The sequence below is a fragment of the Lissotriton helveticus genome, chromosome 6 (genome assembly GCF_964261635.1).
Source record: "Lissotriton helveticus chromosome 6, aLisHel1.1, whole genome shotgun sequence".
NCBI classification, from domain to species: Eukaryota; Metazoa; Chordata; class Amphibia; order Caudata; family Salamandridae; genus Lissotriton; species Lissotriton helveticus.
The window spans coordinates 1,061,962,394-1,061,987,671 of NC_136067.1; the positions used below are offsets into that span (position 1 = coordinate 1,061,962,394).

The 25,278-nt window shown below is 45.0% G+C and overlaps 1 protein-coding gene across 1 annotated transcript in view; it reads left to right on the top strand.

The window, feature by feature from the left end:
• LOC144763261 (interleukin-20 receptor subunit alpha-like) overlaps positions 1-25,278 on the top strand; it is a 133,908-nt gene that overhangs the window by 45,765 nt on the left and 62,865 nt on the right. The window contains exon 2 of the mRNA XM_078648712.1: positions 6,055-6,190. Within this exon, the coding sequence (XP_078504838.1) occupies positions 6,055-6,190 (136 nt within the window). The remainder of the gene's footprint in view (positions 1-6,054; positions 6,191-25,278) is intronic.

Sequence of the window (25,278 nt, forward strand, 5' to 3'; positions counted from 1 at the left end):
AACATTGTTATGCTGCCTTCGACCTATTCGCCGCAAGTGCGCACACAACTCAACTGCATAGCTTGCTAGACACCACCTCGGTGCCATCCGGATCTTGGAATGTCAGCACCTTTTGGTGTCTTCTCTTCAGAAAATATTGTTGCGCTGCCTTTGGCCCCATTCGCACATCAGTCCGCTACTGACACCATCTCACAGGCTAATGGGGCGCCCCACGCCGACTTTCAGCATTGTAGAATGACCACACCAGTACAGCAACTTGCTAGACATCACCTCGGTGCCATCCGGATCTCGGCGCCCCACTGCAGATGAAGTGCCTCTCAACTATGAAACCACCACGGTGACATCCGGATCTTGGCGCGTTGTGCTGCCTTCGGCCTATTCGCACATCGGTCCGCTACTGACGCCATCTCACAGGCTAATGGGGCGACCCACGCCGAGTTTCAGCATTGTAGGATGACCACACCAGTACAGCAACTTGCTAGACATCACCTCGGTGCCATCCGAATCTTGGCATCTCAACGCCTAGTGTTATCTTCCATACAAAAAATATTGTTACGCTGCCTTTGGCCCCATTCGCACATCAGTCCGCAACTTAGACATCACCTCGGTGCCATCCGGATCTTGGCATCTCAGCGCCTTGTGGTGTCAGTCAGAAAATATTGTTGCGCTGCCTTTGGCCCCATTCGCACATCGGTCCGCTACTGACACCATCTCACAGGCCAACAGGGCGCCCCACGCCGACTTTTACCATTGTACGATGGCCACACCAGTGCCACAACTTGCTAGACACCACCTCGGTGCCATCCGGATCTTGGCATCTCAGCGCCTTGTGGTGTCTTCAAATCAGAAAATATTGTTGCGCTGCCTTTGGCCCCATTCGCACATCGGTCCGCTACTGACGCCATCTCACAGGCCAACGGGGCGCCCCACGCTGACTTTCAACATTGTAGGATGGCCACAGAAGTGCGACAACTTACTAGACACCACCTCGGTGCCATCCGGATCTTGGCGCGTTGTGCTGCCTTCGGCCTATTCGCACATCGGTCCGCTACTGACGCAAACTCACAGGCCAACGGGGCGCCCCACGCCGACTTTCAGCATTGTTGGATGGCCACACCAGTGCGGCAACTTACTAGACACCACCTCGGTGCCATCCGGATCTTGGCGCGTTGTGCTGCCTTCGGCCTATTCGCACATCGGTCCGCTACTGACGCAAACTCACAGGCCAACGGGGCGCCCCACGCCGACTTTCAGCATTGTAGGATGGCCACACCAGTGCTGCAACTTGCTGGACACCACCTCTGTGCCATCCGGATCTTGGCGCGTTGTATTGCCTTCGGCCTATTCGCACATCGGTCCGCTACTGACGCCGCCTCACGTGCCAAAGAATTTTCTCCGCATTTTATACCCTATGCCGCATAACAGGTCATGTGACTTGTTTATAAAACTTTTCATTGGTTCATTTTACTTTTGGTTTCCTAATGATGGAAGGCTTGATCATATGACCTAAAAACAACACTTTTCATTGGATGAAAACTTTTTTTTTTCCCCAAACGATGAAAGCCCCACCTTGTTTCTGGATGTTTCAGACTGAAGCTGGCGTCAGCATGAGAGCACCACCATCTCGTAGCTCCGTCGTGGTCATTCCGCGAGCAATCATGGCAGCCGCTCCCCACCAGAAGCCTGCAGGAGTCGGGGCCCCCAAAACTTTTGATGAATTCTCAAGGCGGAGGGGACGCTTTCGAGAATGGGGTCCAAGACCTAGCAGACAAGCGTCCGATTTCCAAGGTGTCCCAGGGCCATTTCAGTGGACCAGGCCCAAAAAGGAAAGAGCCTGCCGCCATTTTGAGAGTCCTGTGACAGCCGCCTATCGCTGCACCGCAAGAGTGAGCGCAACTCAGCTGAATTGCGGCTTTTGACACAGTGGACCAAAAACGGACGGAATGGCAACTGAAACGGTAAAGGGGCGCCCCACTACAACAGATGACACTCCACCTGGAGAGGCCCGTTCACGCCGCCTCCCCCGGGGCGCCCCACGCCGTTATTCGGAGCAGCATTGTAGGATACCAAAACCAGTGCGGCAACTTACTGGACATCACCTTGGTGCCATCGTTCTGCTGCCTTGGAACTATTCGCACAACAGTTTGCTACTGATGACCCACCCCCCGCGACGCCCCACGCCGTTATTTGCTGGGTGGCAACTTACTAGACATCACTTTCGTGTCATCTAGATTTCGGCGCGTTCTGCTGCCTTGGAACTATTCGCACAACAGTTTGCTACTGATGACCCACCCCCCGCGACGCCCCACGCCGGAAATCTGGACGTTGTGCTGCGTTGGGACTATTCGCACAGCCGACCGCTACTTCGTTGTTTTTCCCTAAAAATGTTTATATGTTATTACTATTTTTGTTTTCTTGTATATATTTATAAATTATTAAAGTTTTATAATCTTACTACTTTGTCGGAGTGCTATATATTTTTAATGTGACACATAATTGTAAAAACTTTGATGTACAAAGAGTCATCCCTGGAATCTTCCGCTTCACGCTCGGTCCCCTCCCCAATCACAATACAGGATGGTTTTCAGATAATAGCAACGCTTCTGCTGTGACGGATCTCATCGAGTGTGGGCCTTGATCTACTATAACTCCTTTGAAGAGGGGTGATTCTTTACAGCTGTGGCCATAAACTACATCTGCAGGGCTAGCTGATAGCCTAGGACCGGCCTGGACAATCGGACACAGAGGAAAAGGAGTGTCAGAGGGTGCGGTAGTGAATAGGGCGAAAGGGAGGTGTCGGGCGGGCACAGGGTGTGATTCTCAGGGAAGAGCAGCGCAGATGGGGGTAGGTTTATTACCCATGCATGAGACAGAGAGCGGGGGTGACCACTGCCTGGGTGAGATGCTTGCGAGGGTGGGGAGCCATGCTAAGGATCGACAGCGTGCACAGAGTGGGTCTGGTCAAGGCATCTAAAATGGCTGCCGTGCACGACAAAAGTGTGGCATTTGAAAAAAGACAAGATGGCGCAGACAATGTTTTTCAACACTTCCTGATTTCCTTCGAATCGAACGTTAACAGACGTTGGGGCATATTACCAAAGTTAAGCGATATTTATCCCTAACGATGCATTGCAAAGATTTTTTTACCGTCAGAAATTATCGCAGATAAACCTTGCTATTATCAAGGTTTATCGCAAATACGATAAAAAACGACCGCAATGCATTAATATCGCTGAAAATTCAGCGATATTCATGCATTACCGAGCTAATGCTCTTAGCCATGTTATCCACCTCCCATTGGATAACATGGCTAAGAACTGCTCAGGGCAGCTGTTACTTTTTGGAGATATTCGCGCTTATCTCGAATATTTCCAAAAGTTGATAATAGGAGATAGCGATGTTAGCGACTGTTTCCAGTCGCTAACATCTTGGCATGCCCACTTTGCATGTCATTAGTGATAAATATCACTCACATGCAAAGTGGGGCCCAAGATGGTCGCTATCTCCTACTAGCCGTCGCTAACTGGTGTTAGCAACAGCTAGGTAATACAGATATAATTTTATCTCCGCGAAGCGGAGCGCTGTTACAGATATATATCTTGTTTTTGAACGTTAATTTCTCAAAATGCACTGAAGCACATATATTGAGACCTAGCAAAGGCACATCGGGCTACCAGTCCCTAATATTTTACCAAGTTTCGTGCAAATCCATTCAGCCGTTCGATTATTATTATTATTATTTTTTTTTGCCCCGCGGGGCCCTTTTAAAACCTCCACATCAAACCTAGGGGGTCAGCGAGGATCTACTATGCCCCCTTATGGTCATTTGCCCCTTCGCTTTGGCCTCCTCTTGTCTCTCGATCCTACCGAGAGACAAGATGGCGGCCGCTACGGACTGTTTGGAATGTTTACAGACACCGGAGAGCCAATCAGCTTCGCTTCGCAAAGCTCCGTAACGCGAAAAGTACGCGAAGCGGTGCGCTGTTACAGATATATATCTTTTTTTGAACGTTAATTTCTCAAAATCCACTGAAGCACATATATTGAGACCTAGCAAAGGCACATCGGGCTACCAGTCCCTACAATTTTGCCAAGTTTCGTGCAAATCCATTCAGCCGTTCGATTATTATTATTATTTTTTTTTTTTGCCCCGCGGGGCCCTTTTAAAACCTCCACATCAAACCTAGGGGGTCAGCGAGGATCTACTATTCCCCCTTATGGTCATTTGCCCCTTCGCTTTGGCCTCCTCTTGTCTCTCGATCCTACCGAGAGACAAGATGGCGGCCGCTACGGACTGTTTGGAATGTTGACAGACGCCGGAGAACCAATCAGCTTCGCTTCACAAAGCTCCGTTGCGCGAAAAGTACGCGTCCTGGAGCGCTGCCCGGTCCGCTGTTACAGATATATATCTTTTTTTAAACGTTAATTTCTCAAAATCCACTGGAGCACATATATTGAGACCTACAAAAGGCACATCGGGCTACCAGTCCCTACAATTTTGCCAAGTTTCGTGCAAATCCATTCAGCCGTTCGGGCTAAAAGTGAGGCCAACCGCCCTATGGAAAACTCAATGTTAAAAACACGTTTTGGGACCCCCCTTTTTTCTCAGCCCCCCCTTGACGAACCCCCCCCAAATTTTCAAGGGCTGCTCAGAAACAAAATGTGCCATTTTCCTGAAAATTTCAGCCAATTCCGTCCACAAACGCCAAAGTTATTAGACATAGAATTTTCAAAAATCCCATAGAGAAAAAATCCTAACTATATATACCTACTGGCGACCGCCAGTAGGTAATATATATATATATATATATATATATATATATATATAATTTTTTTTAAAGCTTAAGTATGGGTGCACAAGCAGCATTTCCACAAAAAAAGAGCTGTACTAAGCACTGACATGGTGCAGTGGGATGTAAACGGTTTGGATGACTTATACTCACAAAATACTTGTGTATTTTTTTGTAGTAGTTTTTATAGAGCGCAGATTTGACCCGAAGGTTTCAGAATAATGACCTGAGGGACATACATATGTCCTTCTTATTTGCAGCTTCTCTTCATGCATATAGTTAGGTTATGTCATGCATACACACAGAGAGGCACAGAGAGTGATGTGCCACATGTTGGTGAGCTGCACAGGTCCAAAAGATGATGTGCACCTTGGGGAACACTGGATGATGTAACTCAGGAGAGCCCAGAGTGTTGTGCATGACGGGTACTCCTATTATGATATTATTATTTAGGATCATCTCACGTTTCTACGTACGTACTGATGCTGCCTGGCCTTTCACGGGACTCGATTTTACCAGCCAATAAAGTCTCTTGAGTCTTCGCCTGCAACAGCAGCCAGGCTTCGGAAATGGTCCTGACTGGCCATTTTCTCTGCGAAATGGGGAGCATACAATTGTTGCCCGCGCCAGAAATATTAGAACATTTAAACTATGAAAGTGTTTTACTGGCAATGACATTCAAAGCCCATGAGCATGACTATAGAGTTTTGGCAACATTAGTTTTCACAGGGATCAGAAGAGACGTCTCTTTGAATGCATATGATTTAATTTTATACAGGATGTAAGCCAATTCACAGGGAATGGAGAAAAAATCGTGCTATGTTTTGGAATTTATCACTGTTGCCAGACACCTTGTGCAAAGTGACAACGCATTGATTGATTTAGAGTGTACATAGGCACTTGATAAATCACAATTACAAAAGTCAATTTCTCCATGGAATATGTGCTGATACATTTATCTATTTGATCTACTTTGCATAAAATTTACTATTACTTGTATTTTCTCTTTTTCCTATGATATTTTATTGCTTTGTTGCTATTTCTGTATTTTATTGAATAACCCAATAAAAAATTTCAACAAAAAAAAAAAGTCAATTTCTCTTTGCACAGCAGAATTACAGCATTTCCCTGACCCAGGGGCTGTGCAGGAAGAAGCATGGATCAGTATGAGCTGTTTTATGCCAGCATTTAAATGAGAATCAAATGACTGATTGTTTTGACTGTTTTTCCATAGTTGATTGGCTCTTATTTTGGTATATTTCAGAAAGTAACCAGCAGGAATGCTCTTTGCCAAAACCACGTAATGTCCACTTCATATCTAGAAACATGGCGGCGGTCGTGCATTGGTTTCCCCCATTAGGACTTGGCGATGGAGCGCTTTACTCTGTGCAGTACAGAATGTAAGTTTTCTTTGCTGTATCAATGTTTTTTGGTAATACTTAAAACACTGCTCCAGAGTTGAGGTAGCCAATAACTAACATCTGCTGACCATCTCTAAATCCAGAGCTGCTTCACAAACCATCTTGATGCTAACATGTATGTATGCATGTTTCTAGTTTCATAAATCAAAATTTCCTATCACAGCCTTCTCTATTTTTAACATGGTATTCAAGTTAATTCTAGAACCTTTATGTGACCAATTCAGACATAGTGAAATGCATTCTGGTTCCAACAATAATCCCAAAATTGTCAGATAGACTTTGGACCAATTTCAAAATGTATTATGTGCTGAAGTCCGACTTCTATGCCTAAATGTGATTCACAAAGGCAAGATTGGGTGTTTCTGAGAAGCAATGTGTCACACGTATGTACATTTTACTGTGTCCTTAATCATAATTTTAGTGGGGAAAATATGATCCCAGTGCAAACCAGTGTTACTTTTCCTGAGCTGATACTCGTGGCATGCTGGTATAGCTTGCCAACCTAAAGTATAAAAAAATAATAATGGACTGGGATGCAGCCTGAGCAATTACTTGGGGCTGTGATTGATTCAAGCCTTCCATCTATCACCCTCTTGTACTCTTTAGTGTGTAGTCCTAAGCGGGATGGGTATGCCCAAGCGTGGGTCCTGTGCTCACTGTGTTATTGAAGCCAAGCTATACCTAACTGATCAGCCCTGACTATGGTGTTAAGGGTCCTGGGTTCCTTGTGTTGCAGTTTCGGGAGGACCTGGCCTGGTGGTTCAGTCTGAACTGTTCCATTGGAGCAGGGTCCAGACTGATTTGACTATGGTGGGGTCCAAACTGAAGTGGCATGGTTTGCAAAATAATTAAGGACCGGGATGCGGTGCAGGTAATTACCAGTGGCTGAGATTAATTCAAGCATTCCACTGATCACTTTTTGGTACTCTTTTTATGCATATTATTTGTATTCTTTGGTATGCTGTATCAACTGATGTTTCTTGGCCAGTTGTCTTCCTGTGTCAGCCTCGTTCCCAGATATTATGAATTATATCATGGGCCACTTTCATGTCATTTTGATCTTGGGAAGTTTTATAATCTGAGCTGACCAGTGGGAAAGGAATCAGTGTCTTCATTTAGAACCATCTATAGGCAAGCGGTGTGATGCACCTGTTATTGAAGTAATTCTTGCTAACTCACTGGCCATGACTACTCTACAAATCGTTCCAAACATTCATGATCTGTTCAGAATATATTTGATATAACCAAAGGCAACAGCTCTAAGATGACAACATGGCAACAGCTCTAAGATGACAACATTATCTTCACAAAAAATCTTCAAAATTGAACAAGCTGTCTGTGCCCAAAAGTGACAAATGTCAACTACCGAAATCAAGCACATGTCCAAAGCAAGGAGGTCAACTTTTAAACCAATCACCAGTATGTCTCTTTCCAGGGAGGTCACTCACAACAAACCTCCTAACACTGATGTCTCAATCTCCACTTCTTTAGCAAAAATACAAAATAAAAATAAGTCCAGGATAGGGCTTGATTTAGATTTTGGAGTATGGGTTACTCTGTCACAGTGGTGACGTATATCCCGTTCGCCGATATATAAATCCCATTATATCCTATGGTATTTATAATTTGGTGGATGGGATATTTGTCGACGGAGAGGATAAACATCACTGTTGAAAATCACTGTTGTGATGGAGTAACCCGTCTGCCAAAATCTAAATCAGGCCCAAAGTTTCTTAGTAGCATATATGCCTCTCATAAGCATAAAACAGTACCTCACTTCTTAGAAATGTACACGTTAAGCCAATTCTTAAAACACACTGGATCCAAACAACTGTAGGCGCTCCCCTTTCCTCCGTTATTAGCCATTTGGCGGGTGCTCAAGAGTTGTCACATTCACATGCCTGTGTTACTGCTCTAACATTGTGCTGCCATCACTTGCTTGTATAGAGTCCTGGTAGCAAACCTGTTCCCTTTTGTGCATAAGGACATGTGCGCCTGACCCTTCTTTAAATATGTGTGTTACCGGTATTTCAGGGGTTGCAGTAATTATTGAGCACAACTTATAGGGACTATCTGATATCTACGTTCCCAGGTGTGATTTCAGTGGGACTTACTCGCCCCAGCAGTATCTCTTTGTCTAGGATTCTGAGATGACTGGCCCCATCCAAACTAGGGGCAATTGTTTCTACCTATTTGTGGGATTCTGCCACATTCTTCCTACTGTAGCAGCGACCCAACATTTGTTGGCCAAGGGACGCACTAAGGCACACAAGGTCAGCGGGCACATACTTGCAACACTGACCTATCTTGAGATCCTTACTTGACAGAATCGGGGTACTATTACCTCAAATAATCGATCAAGAAGAAAGCACCTGAATTAGTCTCTAAATTACCGTTTTAATTAAAAGTCAAAAAACAATATTACACCAGCCAGTATGGAGTATTCCACCAATTTCACATTCTCATAGTGTAGTGAACAATATTAGTGGATAATGGTGTTAAAAAAATTTTTTTAACCCAGAGAAATGTGCTATCTTCACGTTACTGAAATTTAGCAAAATTCCAAAACCATTTGAGAGCAAAATGTTGGATTATTTTTCCTTGCAGGTGAAAATGTTTCACGGGCGACATTTTCCACTTGAAACAGTCTAATGACGTTTTTTCTGTGACTTTTAAATGTAGGGTGTGACCACACTTTCAATTTTCAAGAAAAATACAGAGAAATGACTTTTGATAAATTTCACATTGTTTTTATGGAATTACAGCAAAATAGATTTGCGCCTTTGCACACCTTTAGTCAAAAGTGTATTGTGGATCTAATAATATTCGACAATGTCTTCATCCAGTTGCATTCTTAGATCATCTAGAATGGATGTTATTACCATCTCACTACGATGCACAAGTCTTAAACCTGTCTTCATTTTATGCAAGATGCCTTTGCATATGATAAAGGGTGTCATTGACCTGATGTAGTCTGCTCCAGTAGTGTTGGAGAGTAGGAATCGTAAACTAGGCAGAAGTTTGGCAATTCTGTCCAATCTGCCAAAGGCAATATGACAGTGCCGGAAGGGCTGTTGTGACAGATCAATGTGTGGGGTGGTTCTTTGGCTATTTGTGTGCCTATTTTATTGTTTGGTGGGCCAGTTGTTCATAATGAGTTCCTTCATAGTACCACAAACGTTGCCTGCATCAAGCACAAATGCATGAAGTCTCCAAAACCTTGCAAAGCTCATATACAGTGTCTATAAAAGTTCCAATCTTTCCCCTTTTACAAATGTGTACATTTGTTTAGCTATCTGATTCGCTAATGGAGCCATTTTTATTTTGGTGTCCAGTTCTATTTGCTATGCCAGTCCGATCCTGACATTTTTATATAGTCCATTAGGAATCTGCAGTTATGACTGACTGCTGCAGTTGTGAAGGTCTTAGCTGGAAGGTGTTCGAGTGAGACCCAGAAGCTCTGCTACATCTATTCAGATCATCAAACTGGGAAGTATAGACAAACAATCTAGTCTGCCTGTCTGTGGGCTCACACACCATTCATTGCACATACATTCAAAACATTTTAAAAGAGATTGGCCCGTGTACCTGACTTTAGCGTAGTCACTTAGGGACCGAATGCGAGTCTGGCAGTCTACAGACCGCAGGACTCGTGAAGGCTCCTGACCCCCCTATTACGATTAGGGCAGTTGGACCGTCATTGCCCTGCACAGCCTCCAGGGATCCGCTGTTCCCTGCGGTGTTGCGGCTGTCAGGAGGCATCAATATGCTTGGCTCACCGCAGTCCCACCAAACATATTAGGAGTTTCCTCTCTGCCATGGTTTTCAGGGCAGTTCCGCCCTATGAAACCCCTTGCGGAGAGGAAACAAAGGGGGTCCTACATGGTTGTATGATGGTACAACATTAGTAAAAACATTGCCTGCCTTTAAAACACATTTGTTACCCCACATTTGTTTAACACTCATATATATGCTTTACCTTTTTCACATGCCATTACCATGCATTACTGAGGTAAGTATAAATATATATATTTATTTTTTATCTTTTTGGGGGGCGACCCCCCATATTTGCCTTAAATACGTGGTAAAGACCTAGACGTGCTAAACAAATGCAGGGAACAAATGTGTGGTAAAGGCACTGCGATGTAAAAATCACGTTGCAAAGACTGTATCTTGCCCTCATTGGCCCACTTGTGCCCCTGCACCCTGGGGTGCCAGCAGGGGGCACAACATGTGCCCCCCGATGTGCATGCATCCCAGTACCTGCACAGCATGGACATTTCAGTCCATGCCATGCAGGACTGTTTTTGGCCGTCCCATTGCAGTGCCCATTTTTGGAGGCACCACCGTGGGAAAGCCAAAATAATGCCAGACAGAAGAGAGGAAACTCCCAATCTGGCAGGTGGCCCGACCACGGCTTAGGCAGTGCAGCAGCAGGGCGGACCGGCGCCGCATCGCCAAAGTCGCATTCAGACCCTTATGCGGTGACTGAGTTACTCCAAATAATAATGCCCTCAATCGGGGCAGCTGCTTCTTCATACCAAAATAAGATTTTTTTCCTCGCAAATTAGTACCCATGTTTCATCACAAAAAACTCAACTGCATTGGCTTGAGGTCCATAATCCTTCAAATGATTTTCTCTTCAGAGCTCACCTACAGAGCCTTAGGCCAATGTTGCAAAATTGTTGAATAAAGCATTTGTACTGGTGCTAGAGAGTGTAAACATCACAGCCATCCAGAAGAGTGTGCATCACTGTAAGCAAGCAAGAGAAAACGTGTCACCAGCAGTAGGATGGCATTTGCTAACAGTACAAGCAGCAAAAGTGGCACCATTTTGGAGTAGGTGGTGCAGAAAGACTGCCTTATCACGTGGTAAAAACCTTTGCTCTGGCTCTAGGTGGTAGAGAGAACATTGAAGTAAGAGATAGGAGAAAGTAATGGAGGAGGTAGGTAAGTGATACAGCGGGTGATAGAGTGGGAAACAGAAAGGTGTGGGAAAGTGTGTTGAAGAGAGTAGGTTGGGAGAGAAGACGGCACGAGAGATGCAGGAGAAGAGTATGAGAGAAGTGCGGAAATGGAAACTGGGTCGAAATATATATCAAGGTAAAAGAAGACGAAAACGAGAAGAGATTGAGAAAAGAGGTAAGTGTGAGATGTCAAAACAGAGAGAGGAGTATCCCCTATGAAGTTAAAGGACAGACGTATCTGGAGGGCAGGTTTTTTTGGCAAGAAGGAGACTATTCATCCTTTTGTTTAAAACCCCTCACTCACCAACCTAGTGGTGACATGCTTCATCATCGGGGTCCACCCTGGCGTCCTAGCGACACCAGGGTGTGCTGCGACACCTGTACTACAGTGGAGCGGGTTGTGACTGTGGGTGTGAAAAAATTAAATGTTAAAAATTGTCCTGGTTGTACTCAGAGCAGAGGACGTTAGGAGTAGGTCTGAGCTGATTCTTCCCGCCAGTAACTAATATGTTACTCCTATGGCATTGAACCTACGCCCTGCCCGATGAAGCCCTGAGAGCTCATAATCGAGTCTCTTTTTCACTCTTTCATCTGCTCACTTATTTTACTGAGCAGTCTATACCACTGGCCGTTTTGCCAGTAGGTACACAGGGGATCAAGGTACGGGTGAGCTTTTTAGGGAGCACACACCCCCTGTCCACCTGTTTTTCTGGTCCTGATGAATACCGGGCAATCGCCCTTATGGTAGAAACATGTTGACCACTCAACACATATAGAGATCCCCTGGTCGTAACTTCCCTACCAGGATCTCGCCCTCTTATTTTTTAACATTGTTCAGTTGCTCTATAATTAAAATTTTATTTTTGAGTACAACCAGGACAATTTTTAACATTTAATTTTTTCACACCCACAGTCACAACCCGCTCCACTGTAGTACAGGTGTCGCAGCACACCCTGGTGTCGCTAGGACGCCAGGGTGGACCCCGATGATGAAGCATGTCACCACTAGGTTGGTGAGTGAGGGGTTTTAAACAAAAGGATGAATAGTCTCCTTCTTGCCAAAAAAACCTGCCCTCCAGATACGTCTGTCCTTTAACTTCATAGGGGATACTCCTCTCTCTGTTTTGACATAATTCCTCCTAGGGGAATAGGAGTGATCTCTAGTTCACTTCTGAGTGAACAAACTCCCTTACTCTCTCCTTTGATTGTAGCGTAAGTGTGAGATGGACAGATGCACAAGAAGGAAGGTGTGATGAAAAGAAACAGAAATAGGGGAAAAGAAAGGAAAAGATCAAATGGATGTGGGGAGGGAATGCATAGAAAGAGACTAAAAGAGAGAGGCGTTGAATATGCAAAACATTGCCGGGAAATAGAACATATTTGGCAATGGAGTGGGGAGAATATAAAAGCAGCAAGGCACTGCGTTTCTGTGTTTTGACATTTTGCTGTTTGAATTTTTCTTCGGCTCAGAAAAAATCCCTTGCTGGGGCTCAGGCTGCTGCGTCTGGGCCTCAAAAAGGAGCCAGATGCTTATTAATTTTTGTATGTGGCTAAGAAATAATCCAAACAATGACTGGCTCTCTCCTGGGTCGCATGTCTGTGCCCCAACAGGAAGCCAGACTCTGTTAGTGTTTTGGGCTCCTCTAGGCTCACCATAAGTCCCTGGCCATGCCATTTCAATTAGCTGTCACCCTCACCGATATGTTAAAAGATGCCTGAAGTTTCTGACCGTGTAACACAGATTGTATCCATGTTCAATTCGGATCACTGCAGGGTCAGGACCCTTGATCTTTTGAGTCCAAGTGTAAAAATGTATGCTGCATATCTGGGTCACGAAGTTTTCATGAATGTGGGTACTGACCCATGTCCACCTCTAGGCTTGTGCATCTTAATGTTAGTGAGTGCATATTAGTCAATTGTAAAGCTGACCCCAAATGAGCTCTTGATATATTTAATTCATTTGAGTCAGTGCCTTGAATTCCAGCAAGGAGGCAGTGGCCATTTCACTTCAAGGTCATCCTCTGGGCTGTTATTTTCTTCCTGAAACAGTCCTGTTCCCAGGTGGTAGATGGGGAATGGGATGGCCATTGTTTTTAAATACCCCTATCAGGTGCCCAGAATCGTGGGCACAGTTTCTTTTATCATTTGAAGCTTTCGAAGTTACCAAAATGTTATTCAGAAAAGTCAAAATTTCTTTCATGAAGGTTTATAGATCCCTCCTAAAACCTGATGCCACTTTAACTTCATCTTTAGTAGATGGCACTATAACATAAGGAATAGTATAGTTTACTATTCCAACACCTTCCCTACTGTTGCGTAGGCTGGAGTTGGAATAGTAAATTATATATTCCTAATGTTACGGCGCCATCTACTGCAAGTCGATGTAATGACTTGCATCATAATCGCATTGCGTGGTAACAACGCCGTCGTTGTAACTACCGCATTGTAAAGGCACGCGATGTAATGACTCGCGTAGTAAAGAGTCATATTCCTGATTCAGAATATTGCCATAAACATTTGACACATGCACACTCTTTAGTTATCCATAGTGACCCATCAGCAATGACATTCAAACGCTTCCCTATAATTGGGAAGGATCATTTCAGTTTTTTAGAGCACTTTCTCACCTGTTGTTGCTTTTGATTAGTCCTGCTTGACTCGGTAACTTCTTGTCATGCACTAACCAAACTATATTGTTGCCAGTCGCGGATTGTGCAGGTAAGAGAGGTGTGGGTGGGGGGAGATTCCAACAGATGACTATGAGGGAAAATTAGTCAAATCCCTCCCCCCCCCAACCCACCACCCACCGTTCTTACCTGCACGGACCGCGGCTGATTGTTGCCTCCCTTCACTTTCATTACATAACAATGGATTCTCCAAAAAATAACCAGAAGGACCTGGGTAGTTAATGATACATAACAGTGATCCAATCGGAAAGATCCCCTCTGTGGATAAGGTTGTAATGAATAAACTTATCCCAAATGTTTCTCAAGAGACCCAACTCATATAACTTAAGGATGGGAGTAGGCACTCTTTTTAACCGCAAGGGACAGTTAGCTTCCAATTATAACATAGCACTTCTTTCCTGAGCACCCTTTCACATATCTCTTTAGGAGCAGCCATATATGTATATAATATACCCATTTTTGGTGTTTTTCAAAATACAGAAAAATTCATGCATTCAAATATGTTTCCTGGTTTTGAGATGTTCTAATGGGAAGTTGACTCTTCCTTGCGGTTAAAAAGAGTACCTACTCCCATCCTTAAGTTCTATGGGTTGGGTCTATTGAGAAACATTTGGGATACGTTTATTCATTAAAAGCTTATTCACAGAGTGGATCATCCCTTCACTTCCAAGCCAGTGGACATTGGACCTGCCATTGTACTTTCCCCAGATAAAACTAGTACTCACCTCTTCAGTCATGCCAAACACATATTAATGAGTAGATAGAGGCTGCCTTGCGAATCTCAGACTGTGGTAATAGTCTAACTAAACATGTAAATCTATTTAAATGGACACAACATTTCTGAAGCATTTCTGAAGTATACAGCTAGCCATGAGTATCCCAGCTTTGAGCCCAGATAGTAACTAGGAAATGGAACTGTTAGATAAGGTCGTTCCTGTGAGAAAACCCATGTCTTCTACTGTGGCTGAAATGACGATAATTGTAAACTCGCCTCAGAGGCAAAGGAAGCTAATTCCAGAGAGGTGGTCCGAGAAAAGAGAAGGATCTCTGATGCTTAAGTAATTCAATCGTATTTAACATAACCTGTTTTTTATAATTACATACAACAAAAGTTTCTAAATGAGGTTGTAAATAAAGAATTGATACCCATACAATGAGGAACAATAAAACAAGGCAGAGTAGTAACACACTATGATGATTTGAAGCATGGAAAATTGATGATATAGGGGACAGCTGTTATGAACATGTTTACAAATCTCCAGGTTGTTCATATTGTTGGGCTGAAACCAGGATGTTCATTTTACGAGGCCAAACCTGTGATTTTCAGATCCTGTGTTTTGGGTTTCAGTTCTCTGTTCTGCCAGGGCTTTTTACAGGTTTCCGTTACCACAACAATGCGGTTTTTGTTTCATGATAGTACTTGGTTCCGATCATACCTAAATACTATGACCTCAAATTCGTTTTTAGGCGTGACAACGTGTATTTTGATCAGTTTAGTGTGGATTTAGGTTTGTTTTTGGCCCGAGGATTTCTACTTTTTATTTGACCTTATAATTTCTTGTTTTGTAGGAGAGCCCATTATACAATCGTAATTTAAATGTTGCCGCTTTAGCTGACACCTTCAGGGGGGTTCAGTTCCTGCTTGGGACCAATCACTTGTTTTTACAATTCACTGTTAGTCTTTGCGGTTGCTTTGAGCGATTCTAAAATTATCCTGGTGCATCCACTAAGCTGTGTGGGGAATCACCAGAGATGTAGGTTATTGACTGTGCTTTCGTTAGTTTTCACATACTTCATTTCCTCCAAAAATACTGTCCTTTCTTTGCCTGCCCAAGAGGACGAAAGGGGGTCCCATTGACCCTCAGACTTACCCTGCAGTCACTCACTGCACCTGCCTGCAGGGGGATCTCTAACCGCTCTTGAAAATAAGGAGGGTTGCTGCCTGCACAGAGAAACATGGAGCAGCTTTGAAGCTGCCACTCCTTATTTCATTAATGGGCTGCCCCCAGGACCACATATGTTTATAGCCGCCCTGGGGGCAGTGCATTCATTGTAATTAGGTGTACTGTCCCAGTTTGTGTCTGGCGCACCTGCTTATAGGTGTGCTGTGGTGCAAACAAGGACTGTGCGGCCTATATGTAATACGGACCCTGATGTTGGTTGCATTCTGTTCCTTGGTACAAAGTTCTCAGCTCTTACATTGAGTCTTTACTTGAGTTGTACATGGTCATTCATTTGTTTTGTAGCAATGAGTTCATGGCCACGAGCCAATCATAGAGACAAATGGGGCATGATTATCCATGGGCTACAACAACTGATTTGCGTACTAAAAGGAATTAGCATTTAACTAGTAATATAGTTATAGGACCTAGTAGCAGGTTCTCAATCTCCATAGGTAAATACCACCATTGAGAAGGTGCTAGAGAGCTCAGCAGCAAGATGTCCACTGCACAGCACACACGGCCATCGGACCCACGCCTGGATGAACCCCCGCTGATTCAATCAGAGCGGAACCCCTTGATTTACTCCCCCGTACTCCGGACATATCGGATGTGCAGCAATTGAAGTCCCCGCCTAGATCTGATAACCGATACATAACGCATGACCCAGTTCTTACCCTCACTACCCTCGTGATCTCAGGGCTATCGCAACCCCAATGAGGCGCCCGTGACCACTCTGACAGCTCAGAATCGTACGCTGCTTTCCGTTTGGAACCGCAACAAGGCCAGTTCCACTCCTCTCCTGCTTGGCCACCACATTATTAATTCACCACTACCCGGTCCTGAAGACGATCCTGAGACACGCGGATCGAAATGTCATCGACAACACAGCGCATTAAATGGTGCAACTCCCTCAGTGGCTCACCTGAATTACTACCTGTAAAACTGTACTTAATTGGATTGCAATATATTTTTGAGCCTCTGTTTTCACCATCCACACTGTATATATTGCTCCACTTGCACACCTTGCGCTGTCCACGCTGTCCACAATTGTCACTTGCGTCGCCACCTTTGTCACATGCACATACCGAGCACCAAGTGCAATTCGGGTTGTTTATTAATTCACTTTAATACAGTGCTGCTATAAATGTATTCATGATCTATGCTTAAATATACGATGCGATGAGCACGTTCCAAAACCAATTGAGTCTCCTTTTTCTTTCGAAGTAATGCCTTTGGCATACATGTCTAATTGTCCATGTATTGATACTTGTTGAAATATTGTCTGCTTATTATACACTGCACAGCAAGACTTTTTTAATCCGTTATTTACCTTTTGGTGTTTCTGCGTTATATATGCATGTAGAGCCCTGGCAATATGCTCAATACTGAGGTGACTCTAGCTATTTGGCCACAAGTGCACCCAGGGTGGTGAGATTGCGGGTCGATATCCTGCTGTTGGGGCTTTAACCACCAGTGAAGCAATCTGTCATTTGGCTCTTTAGGAAAGTAGGATTTTTCTGCATAGTTACCACCACTGTTTGCTTGGTGCTGTGCTGGCTTTTGACTAGTCTGACTGGCATCCTGCTAATCAGGACCCCAGTCTATCTGCTTTCTCCCTAAATTGTTATGTTATGTACATAGGTACCCTCCAGATTGGCTACTGGGGTACCCTTGTCAGTCCCAGGTATATGGTACCCATGTACCCAGGGCATAGGTACCCTAGAGGCCTCCCATGGGTTGAAGCATGTATTATGCCACCTATGAGAGGTCATGCAAAATGGAACAACAGGCCTGCCATTGCAGTCTGTGTAAGATGGTGCATGTAGCACTTACTTTAGATATAGTTTTACTATATCTATGGGTCACTGTACTTAAAACCTATAAGTCACCACTATAATAGGCCTTAACAATCCCGAAGGCATGGTGCTTGGTTCTAAGTGAGAGGGTGCCACTGCATGAGCAGGACACCCCTGTAGCCCACGGAGTCCATTCTCCTGGGTTGTCAGTTCATCAGCCGTTTACAACATATAGAGTGGCATTATGCGACCGCGTGATGACCAACTTTAAAAAACGGCTGAAAGTAACCCTATCGTGTTTGGTGTCAAACATTGCGGAATCATACCCCAGTATGATTCTACCCCTCAGAAACGAGCTTTGTGAGGTCCCTGTTGTTCCCAGTTGCAGCCTTCTAGTCCCGGACAACATAAAATGGTTGCTGCAGACCAGAGATATATTTCTGCCCTCCTGTTGCTGAGCCAAGCTCGATCAGGGGAAGACAGAACAATAGGCATCCTGTCACAGGGAGGTGTGACCACCTCCCAGACAGGATTTTGTGTATTAGGCCTGGGTGGGTGCTCTTGCCAGCAACTGAAAGTCTGCATGAGGGGCACATTTGGTGTCCCTGTGCATAGTCCAGTTCAAACCAGTCCTGGGAGCCTTTGGCTCCTGCTCTGGTGTGAAACTGGACAAAGGACATGGGAGTAACCTCCCCACTGTCCTTACCCTCCCTTTGGAGGGTCCCCTGAATCTGTCCAACCCTCTCCTATGGGTACAAAAGGACTTACCTGGCTGTAGAACCCTAGATTCGATGTGGACAAGATTCTGAACCAGAAACTACTGAACTTCGACCGTCTGGACACTCTGTACTTCGCTGGTCTTCTTTTGGGCCCGACTTCATCTCCCTCTCAGTTTGAAGCATCGTCTGTGCCCATGCACCATACAGGCTCCATGTAAGACCTGTGGAGCATCAAGGACAACTGAAGGACAACCGAAGATATCTCCCTTGGAGTGAAGGAGTCACTCCACTGTAACCGCAAGCACCACACCACAACCAACGGGTCGCTGCCCCTGAGCTCCTACGGACTCTGAAGGCTCCAGCAACACAGAAGCTGGGTTTCCAAGTCCCTTGAGGTCCAAGCTGTCCTCTCACCAAGTTTGAGGTCAGAATCCCTCGTGGGGGCTGCAATACCCATATCTCTGTGCACTGCGTCCATTTGCGAGTGCATTTGCTTGTTGGCGATTCCCGAGCAAGTGCATTGGGCTACGAGTAACCCCGACCTCTGACACTATTTCTTCCAAAGAACTCTGGCTTCCTTGCACTGGGTGCTCCGTGGGCTGTTGCTTTGTGAAACTGCCTGAGCACCCCTCGCGACTCCTGTGCCTCTGGCCTGTGGATCCCTTTGAGGGTCAACTTTGCTTTCTTTAGGCTCCTCGGGTTGTTCCAGATCTGCCCTGAGTCCGCTGTGTTTGGTGAGTCTCCTGGACCTTGCTGGTCCGAACAGTAACCTTCTTTGACCTTCTGCATGGGTTGCCGGTGCCAAGGCTTGTTGGTGGTCCAGCCAGACACCGACCCCTCCGTACTCGACATCCTTTGTGGGACAGCTCATATCCAGCTCCTGGTTGTCCTTGATATCTCCTGGTCCCGGTGACTGCAGAGTCAAGAACCCCTTCAATGCTTTCAGGTACTCTTCAACTAGAATCCACCTTTGTATTCCAATGGACACTTTTCTGCCTTCAGCGGCTCTTCTTCAAAGTCCTCCATTGGGTTTGACTGCTGTTTCTGACGCCACTTCAGACCTATGCACCCGGCTTCCCTGGTTTAGGTAACTCTGCTACTACGGTATCCACGGGTGGGGTGGCTCTCCAACCTCCTAAGTTCCACAGGGTTTCTTCGAATTCCAATGGGAAAGGTCCTCAAACTTTAAAACTTCTGCCATGACTCTCCCATAGAATTTTACGGCGCATGCTGTTGTGTTCCCAAACTGCACCCGTCCTCCGTGGGGTCCAAACTTACTCACCTTGGATGGTTCCTTGAACTGTGATAAGACTGGGCCGGGCCTACCCTTTTGGACTGGGGCTGCTCTTCGCGCTGGTTGCCTGAGAGGCGGTGGGACCTCTCCTCAGTCCTTGGGCCTAGTCGGACCCATCTGGCCTCGAAATAACTGTACATATAGAGCTCTCCCCTCACTAGCCCCCACATCAGGACATTTGGCCTGCTCCTGCCCCCCAATTGTGACTCTGCTGGCATTGCGTTAAGGTAGGGCCCTGAAGGATTTACTGGTTAATTGCAGAGCCCCTCACACCATCCTAGACTGCGGTACAGCAGTAGCCTGGGAGTGCTGCCCTTGACCAAACAAGTGCATTACAAACCAGCACTGTGTGGTCTCTTATGGGGCTTCCAGCGGTTGGGTTTGCTCATGCCCCCTGTCCCATGCCGATGTGAGGCTGAGAAGTGGCAGGACCCTGCATACGCCTCCCCCACTGGCCTGTGCAATATGGGGAAGATGGAAGTGTGCCAGTCAAAACTGGCATATGAAGGAAAGCACTAGACGATTAATGTGTATCAAGATATATGAACATAAGATCCCCCAGAGCAACCCCAAAGTGCCTCCATGCAGGATACATATCTCAAGGAGATACCAGTGGAAGTAAAGAATAGTCTACATACCATTGAAGCCAAGATTGACCTCCTAGCAAGCCAAATTGATTGAATAAAAGACAACTAGACAAACATGAAGAAAACACAAGGAGATGATGGACGGAAAGCTGAAACTTTTCAGACACTCACTCCCAGTCACAGATCTGGGTTGAATCCATCCTCATTCCTTAGATCACTTCGCCACTCAAGTCCAAACCCACCCATATGCACATTAGTCTTGACCCAGTTCCTCATGGGAACAGTCCAGCCTGAACTGCCAAGCCAGGTCTTCCCTGGACAGGAAATAAGTATCCTGATACAGGTTTCGGAGTAACACCCCTCATCACCCCTCATCAGCCTGGCTAGCTTGAATCCAGTGGCAAAGTGAGCAATCTTTGCCAAACTCCTCGCAAATTGCTTACTTCCTCTGCTGCCAGATATCGTTCTCACAGACCAGTCAGGATTTATGCTGGGCCACTCCACAATTCTCAACCTTCACACACTGTCCACCCTAATTCATGGTATAGACCCCCAGCTCACTGCAGTTGCTGCTCAATTGGATGCTGCAAAGACATTCGACTCATTAGAGTGGCCATATTTATTCTGCTTGCTCCAGCGACTTGGTTTTAGCCCCCGGTTCATGCATCTGATTGATTTTTTTATATGCTTCTCAGATAACATGGCTTCTTCTCAACAGGTTGATCTCTGATCCATTCCCTGGCATGCACAAACTAGGTAGAGGTGCCGCCTAACTCTAGTCCAAACTCAACATCATGGCCCGGAGTATTTTTAGTGTCCTTGTATGCCGATGATGTCACATTATACATATGAGAACCCCAAACAAACTTGGCTTCCATCATCCATGATGTAATCAGATTTGGTAGCTATTCAGGCATTCACATCAATTAGACTAAATCTACTCTATTCCCCCTTACCTTCGTAACATAACTGTTCGAATCTGAATATCCCATACAGTGTGCTACTGACCAGGTGCGCTAACTGGGTATAAAGCTCAGCGTAAACACGGACGAACTCTGGAGGGCCAACTATGGCAGGGCCATAACGTGGTGAGAGGACGGGGTTGTCTCTCTCCATGACGGGGAGGATTGCTATTGCAAAAACTGTCTTTTTACCCACATTTCTTTATCTCTTTATCAACCTTCCACTCCTACTTACTACACACTTTTTGCAGCCACTACCCTCCAATGTAATATCCCTAGTCTGGGCCAACAGGCAGCCGTGGATCGCGTGGGAGATGGCCTGAATGCACCTCACATGACTCTACACAGCGCACAAGCCCAATGCATTCATTTATCGCTATGTCCCACGTGCTTTCATCCTCACACAACAAAACAAATACCATCACTAAGTGGTGAGGACGGGGGCATCTTGGGGTGTTTGGGGTGTGACGCCCCCCAAATAAATTTACTCTTGGCTTGATATTTGTGTCTAGGAGCCCTCAGTCGGCTCTGCTTAGTCTGTGTTAGTTTTGTCATCCTGATTTCACTAAAAAAGTTAACTTGCCAATTGTTAGGGCCAGGAACTTAAATATCTATAGGTCCAGATTTACAAAGAGTTTTGTTTGGGTTTGCATCAGTTTTTTGTCACAGCCCAGATCTAAAATCCTTTTTTGGTATTTGTAAAGCCATAAAAAAGTAAATTTGGGTGGCTATGTAAAAACAATAGAGTAATGCAAGGTAGTGCAAGTTACTTTGCCTCTGGTACGCATTCGATAGGTGATGCATTGGTGTTCCCGTGCATCCACCCATGGATTAAGGCACAAACCCAAATTTACATAGGCCTAGTTCTAATTTTCCAAAGATTTTTGTGACTGATTTGCATCACTTTTTAGATCTAGCCCGGCTCAAAATCATTTGTGTATTTACAATGCCACCCAAATGCTGATTTGTGTGGCTTTGTAATGAAAAGTAACACAACACAGTGCATAACACTGGCCTATGTTACTCTGCGCCAGGTAGGAGTTTCATGGGTAGCGCATGGAAGTTCCTGTGTATCCATCCATGCGTTTTACTGCAAACCCATATTCACAAAGAGTTGTAGACATGAGTTTGTGCCAAAATGGTGCACCTGTCTGAGACTTGGGCAATGAGGAGAAATATTTGTATTTCTCCTTATGATTTCCTCTTTGTATGCAAAGAGGAAAAACCCTCCAAGGATAATTTGGTGCAGAAAGGAACACCTTCCTGTACATAAACTATCCTGACCATCATTTCTAAAGAGTGCCTGCATTGGCACTAGGCAGCCCAAAGTGTGCCAGCGTATGGCAAGAGCAGAACTGTGTGATTTCCTTGAAGAGATGGCACAGTTATGTTCTCTTCAGGTGGCATGATGTATCACAACAACTTTGCATGTTGTACGGTGTTGTGCCACTTTTTTATAAAAAATATCCCTTAGTGACCAGTTTACCAAAGAAGTAGCTAATGTGCTCTCATAGAATTACTCATGAAATGGATGCAGATTTACTATTTTTTTTTAATTCAGAATCATTGGCATTAGTTGGCTTGGAAAGCTACACCACTCTCAGGGTTCCAAGCATACTGCTGGCATCCAAATACCCAAAAGGTGATAGGACGAATGCTTACAAATAGTATAACCACTGGCAATCCCTTGGAGTAGCATTCCAACCCACTGTTTTTCACCTAATATGCCACTCTAGACGGAGGGCCTGATTTAGGATTTAGAAGACAGAGTAAAGGTAGACATGATGACTTAGGACTTTACTTAGATGTTGTTGCTTTATGCAGAGAACCCTTTTTTCAATATCATAGACATCGGGTAACCTGCTGTTAATTCTCTTAGACTTTCTGATTGCCTTCCACACACTCAACCACAGTGTATTAGTACTACATTTGCAGGATGTGGTAGGAATTATGCCGTTAGCCAGGGAGATTAAACAGAAGTACTATAATTATGAGGTGTTGTCTTGTAATTGTCAAATAACTGGCTAAGACTTATGAGGAGAAAACTGAGCTTTTGATTACTGTCTCACCTTAATGAAAATCGCTATATGTAGTATGGAAATCCCAGTAAAAAAAGTTAAAACCATTGGGGTGTTCTTTGATGCAAGTGTGACTATTGATTGTCAAAAAACTGCAACTGTTGTACTAGCCTCCCATTTGCATCTCAGCAGAATTCGCAGTTTTTGAAAAAAAGCCAAAGTAGGGCAAAATGTACTTTGGGCTAAAGTGAATGTTTTGTAATGTACTATTTGTGTTACAATACAAAACATTGTCTACCTCCAAGTACTTATGAATGCACCAGTATGGGAAGTTGTCAATGCAGCTAGATGGGAACATACAGTAAGACAGCCTTTAAAGCAGTTGCCAGTGAAAAAAATAGCTGCAATTCAAACCCTAGCCTGACACAAAAGACAATATATGGACATTCTCTTCAGTTCCTTAAAAACCAGCATTACCCTCTGTCATTCTTGTCATCCCTCCAATCAAGAGGAAAAGAAATGCCAGTGCATCCTAAATGTAACCAAAATATGGTAGGTAGTTGGACTATCCATCTGAAATGCGCAAGCTGTGGAACGAAGTACCAAGCCACCTGTGCCTAAATGGTGAGCTTCCATCCTTCTGGAGGAATTTAAAATTAGCCTGTTCTATTGGCTATGAGGTACAACTTCAACAACCTTAACTAAGCAAGTGATGTGGGGCTACCATTTTAAGCATTATATAAATACCCGATCTTCTAATCACCCTGAACTGGAAACAAGCATCCTAGTACTGGTTTTGGGGTTTCACCCCTCATCAGCCAGGATAGCTTGACTTCCAGTGGCATGGAGAGCACGGGCACGTCCCACTCGGGGTGACAAATGCAAAAAGAACAATTGATTGACAGAATGCAGAACAATGTCATACATTCACCCCAGTACAGAGTTCTGGGCCCAAACCCATAATTTTTTGTTCCCCTTGCCATTCCCCATTTGTCTTTTGATTTCTCGCCGTAAGTGTGCCGGGTATGCCCAGACGTGTGTCTCAGGCTCACTGTGCCACTGTGTTCAAGCTGTCCTGGCTGATGAGGGGTGAATTCCCGAAACCGGTCCCAGGATGCTTGTTTCTAGTGCAGGGAAGACCTGGCTTGGCAGTTTGGGCTGGACTGTTCGCATGAGGCACAGGGTCGGTCAAGACTGATTTGCATATGGCCAGGTCTAAACTGAGGTGGCATGGTGAGGTGAGCAAAAGAATGATGGATTTAACCCAGATCTCTTAGTGGGGGTGAAATGTTTTGATTTGTTCTGCATTCTGTACATCAATTGTGTGTCGTTTGGTTTCTCTCCCTAAGTGCGCCGGGTTTTCCCAGACGTAAGTCCTGGGCTCACTGTGCCATTGGATTCAAGCTATCCTGGCTGATGAGGGGTGAAATCCCGAAACCGGTCCTAGGATGCTTGTTTTTCGGTCCAGGGAGGTTCTGGCTTGGCAGTTCGGGCTGGACTGTTTACATGAGTCACAGGGTCAAGACTGATTTGCATATGGCCAGGTCTAAACTGGGGTGGCATGGTGAGCAAAAGAAGGATGGATTTAACCCAGATCTCTTGACTGAGGTTGAATGTTTTGATTTGTTCTGCATTCGGTACATCAATTGTGTGTCTTTTCATTTCTCGCCTTAAGTGCGCCGGGTAAGCCCAGACGTGTGTCCCAGGCTCAATGTGCCACTGGATTCAAGCTATCCTGGCTGATGAGGGGTGAAACCCCGAAACTGCTCCTAGGATGCTTGTTTACGGTCCAGGGAGGACCTGGCTTGGCAGTTCCGGCAGGACTGTTCCCATGAGGCACAGGGTCAAAACTGATTTGCATATGGCCAGGTCTAAACTTGGGTGGCATGGTGAGCAAAAGAATGATGGATTTAACCTAGATCTCTTGACTGGGGGTGAATGTTTTGATTTGTTCTGCATTCCGTCCATCAATTGTGTGTCTTTTGACTTTTAGAAAGTTGGCATTTTCCTGCCTTAGCCATTTAGTGCCTGCAGCCTATCGCTGGGTTGCTCAACTAGTTGTAGATGACAGTTGAGATTTCAGTATTCCTCCTA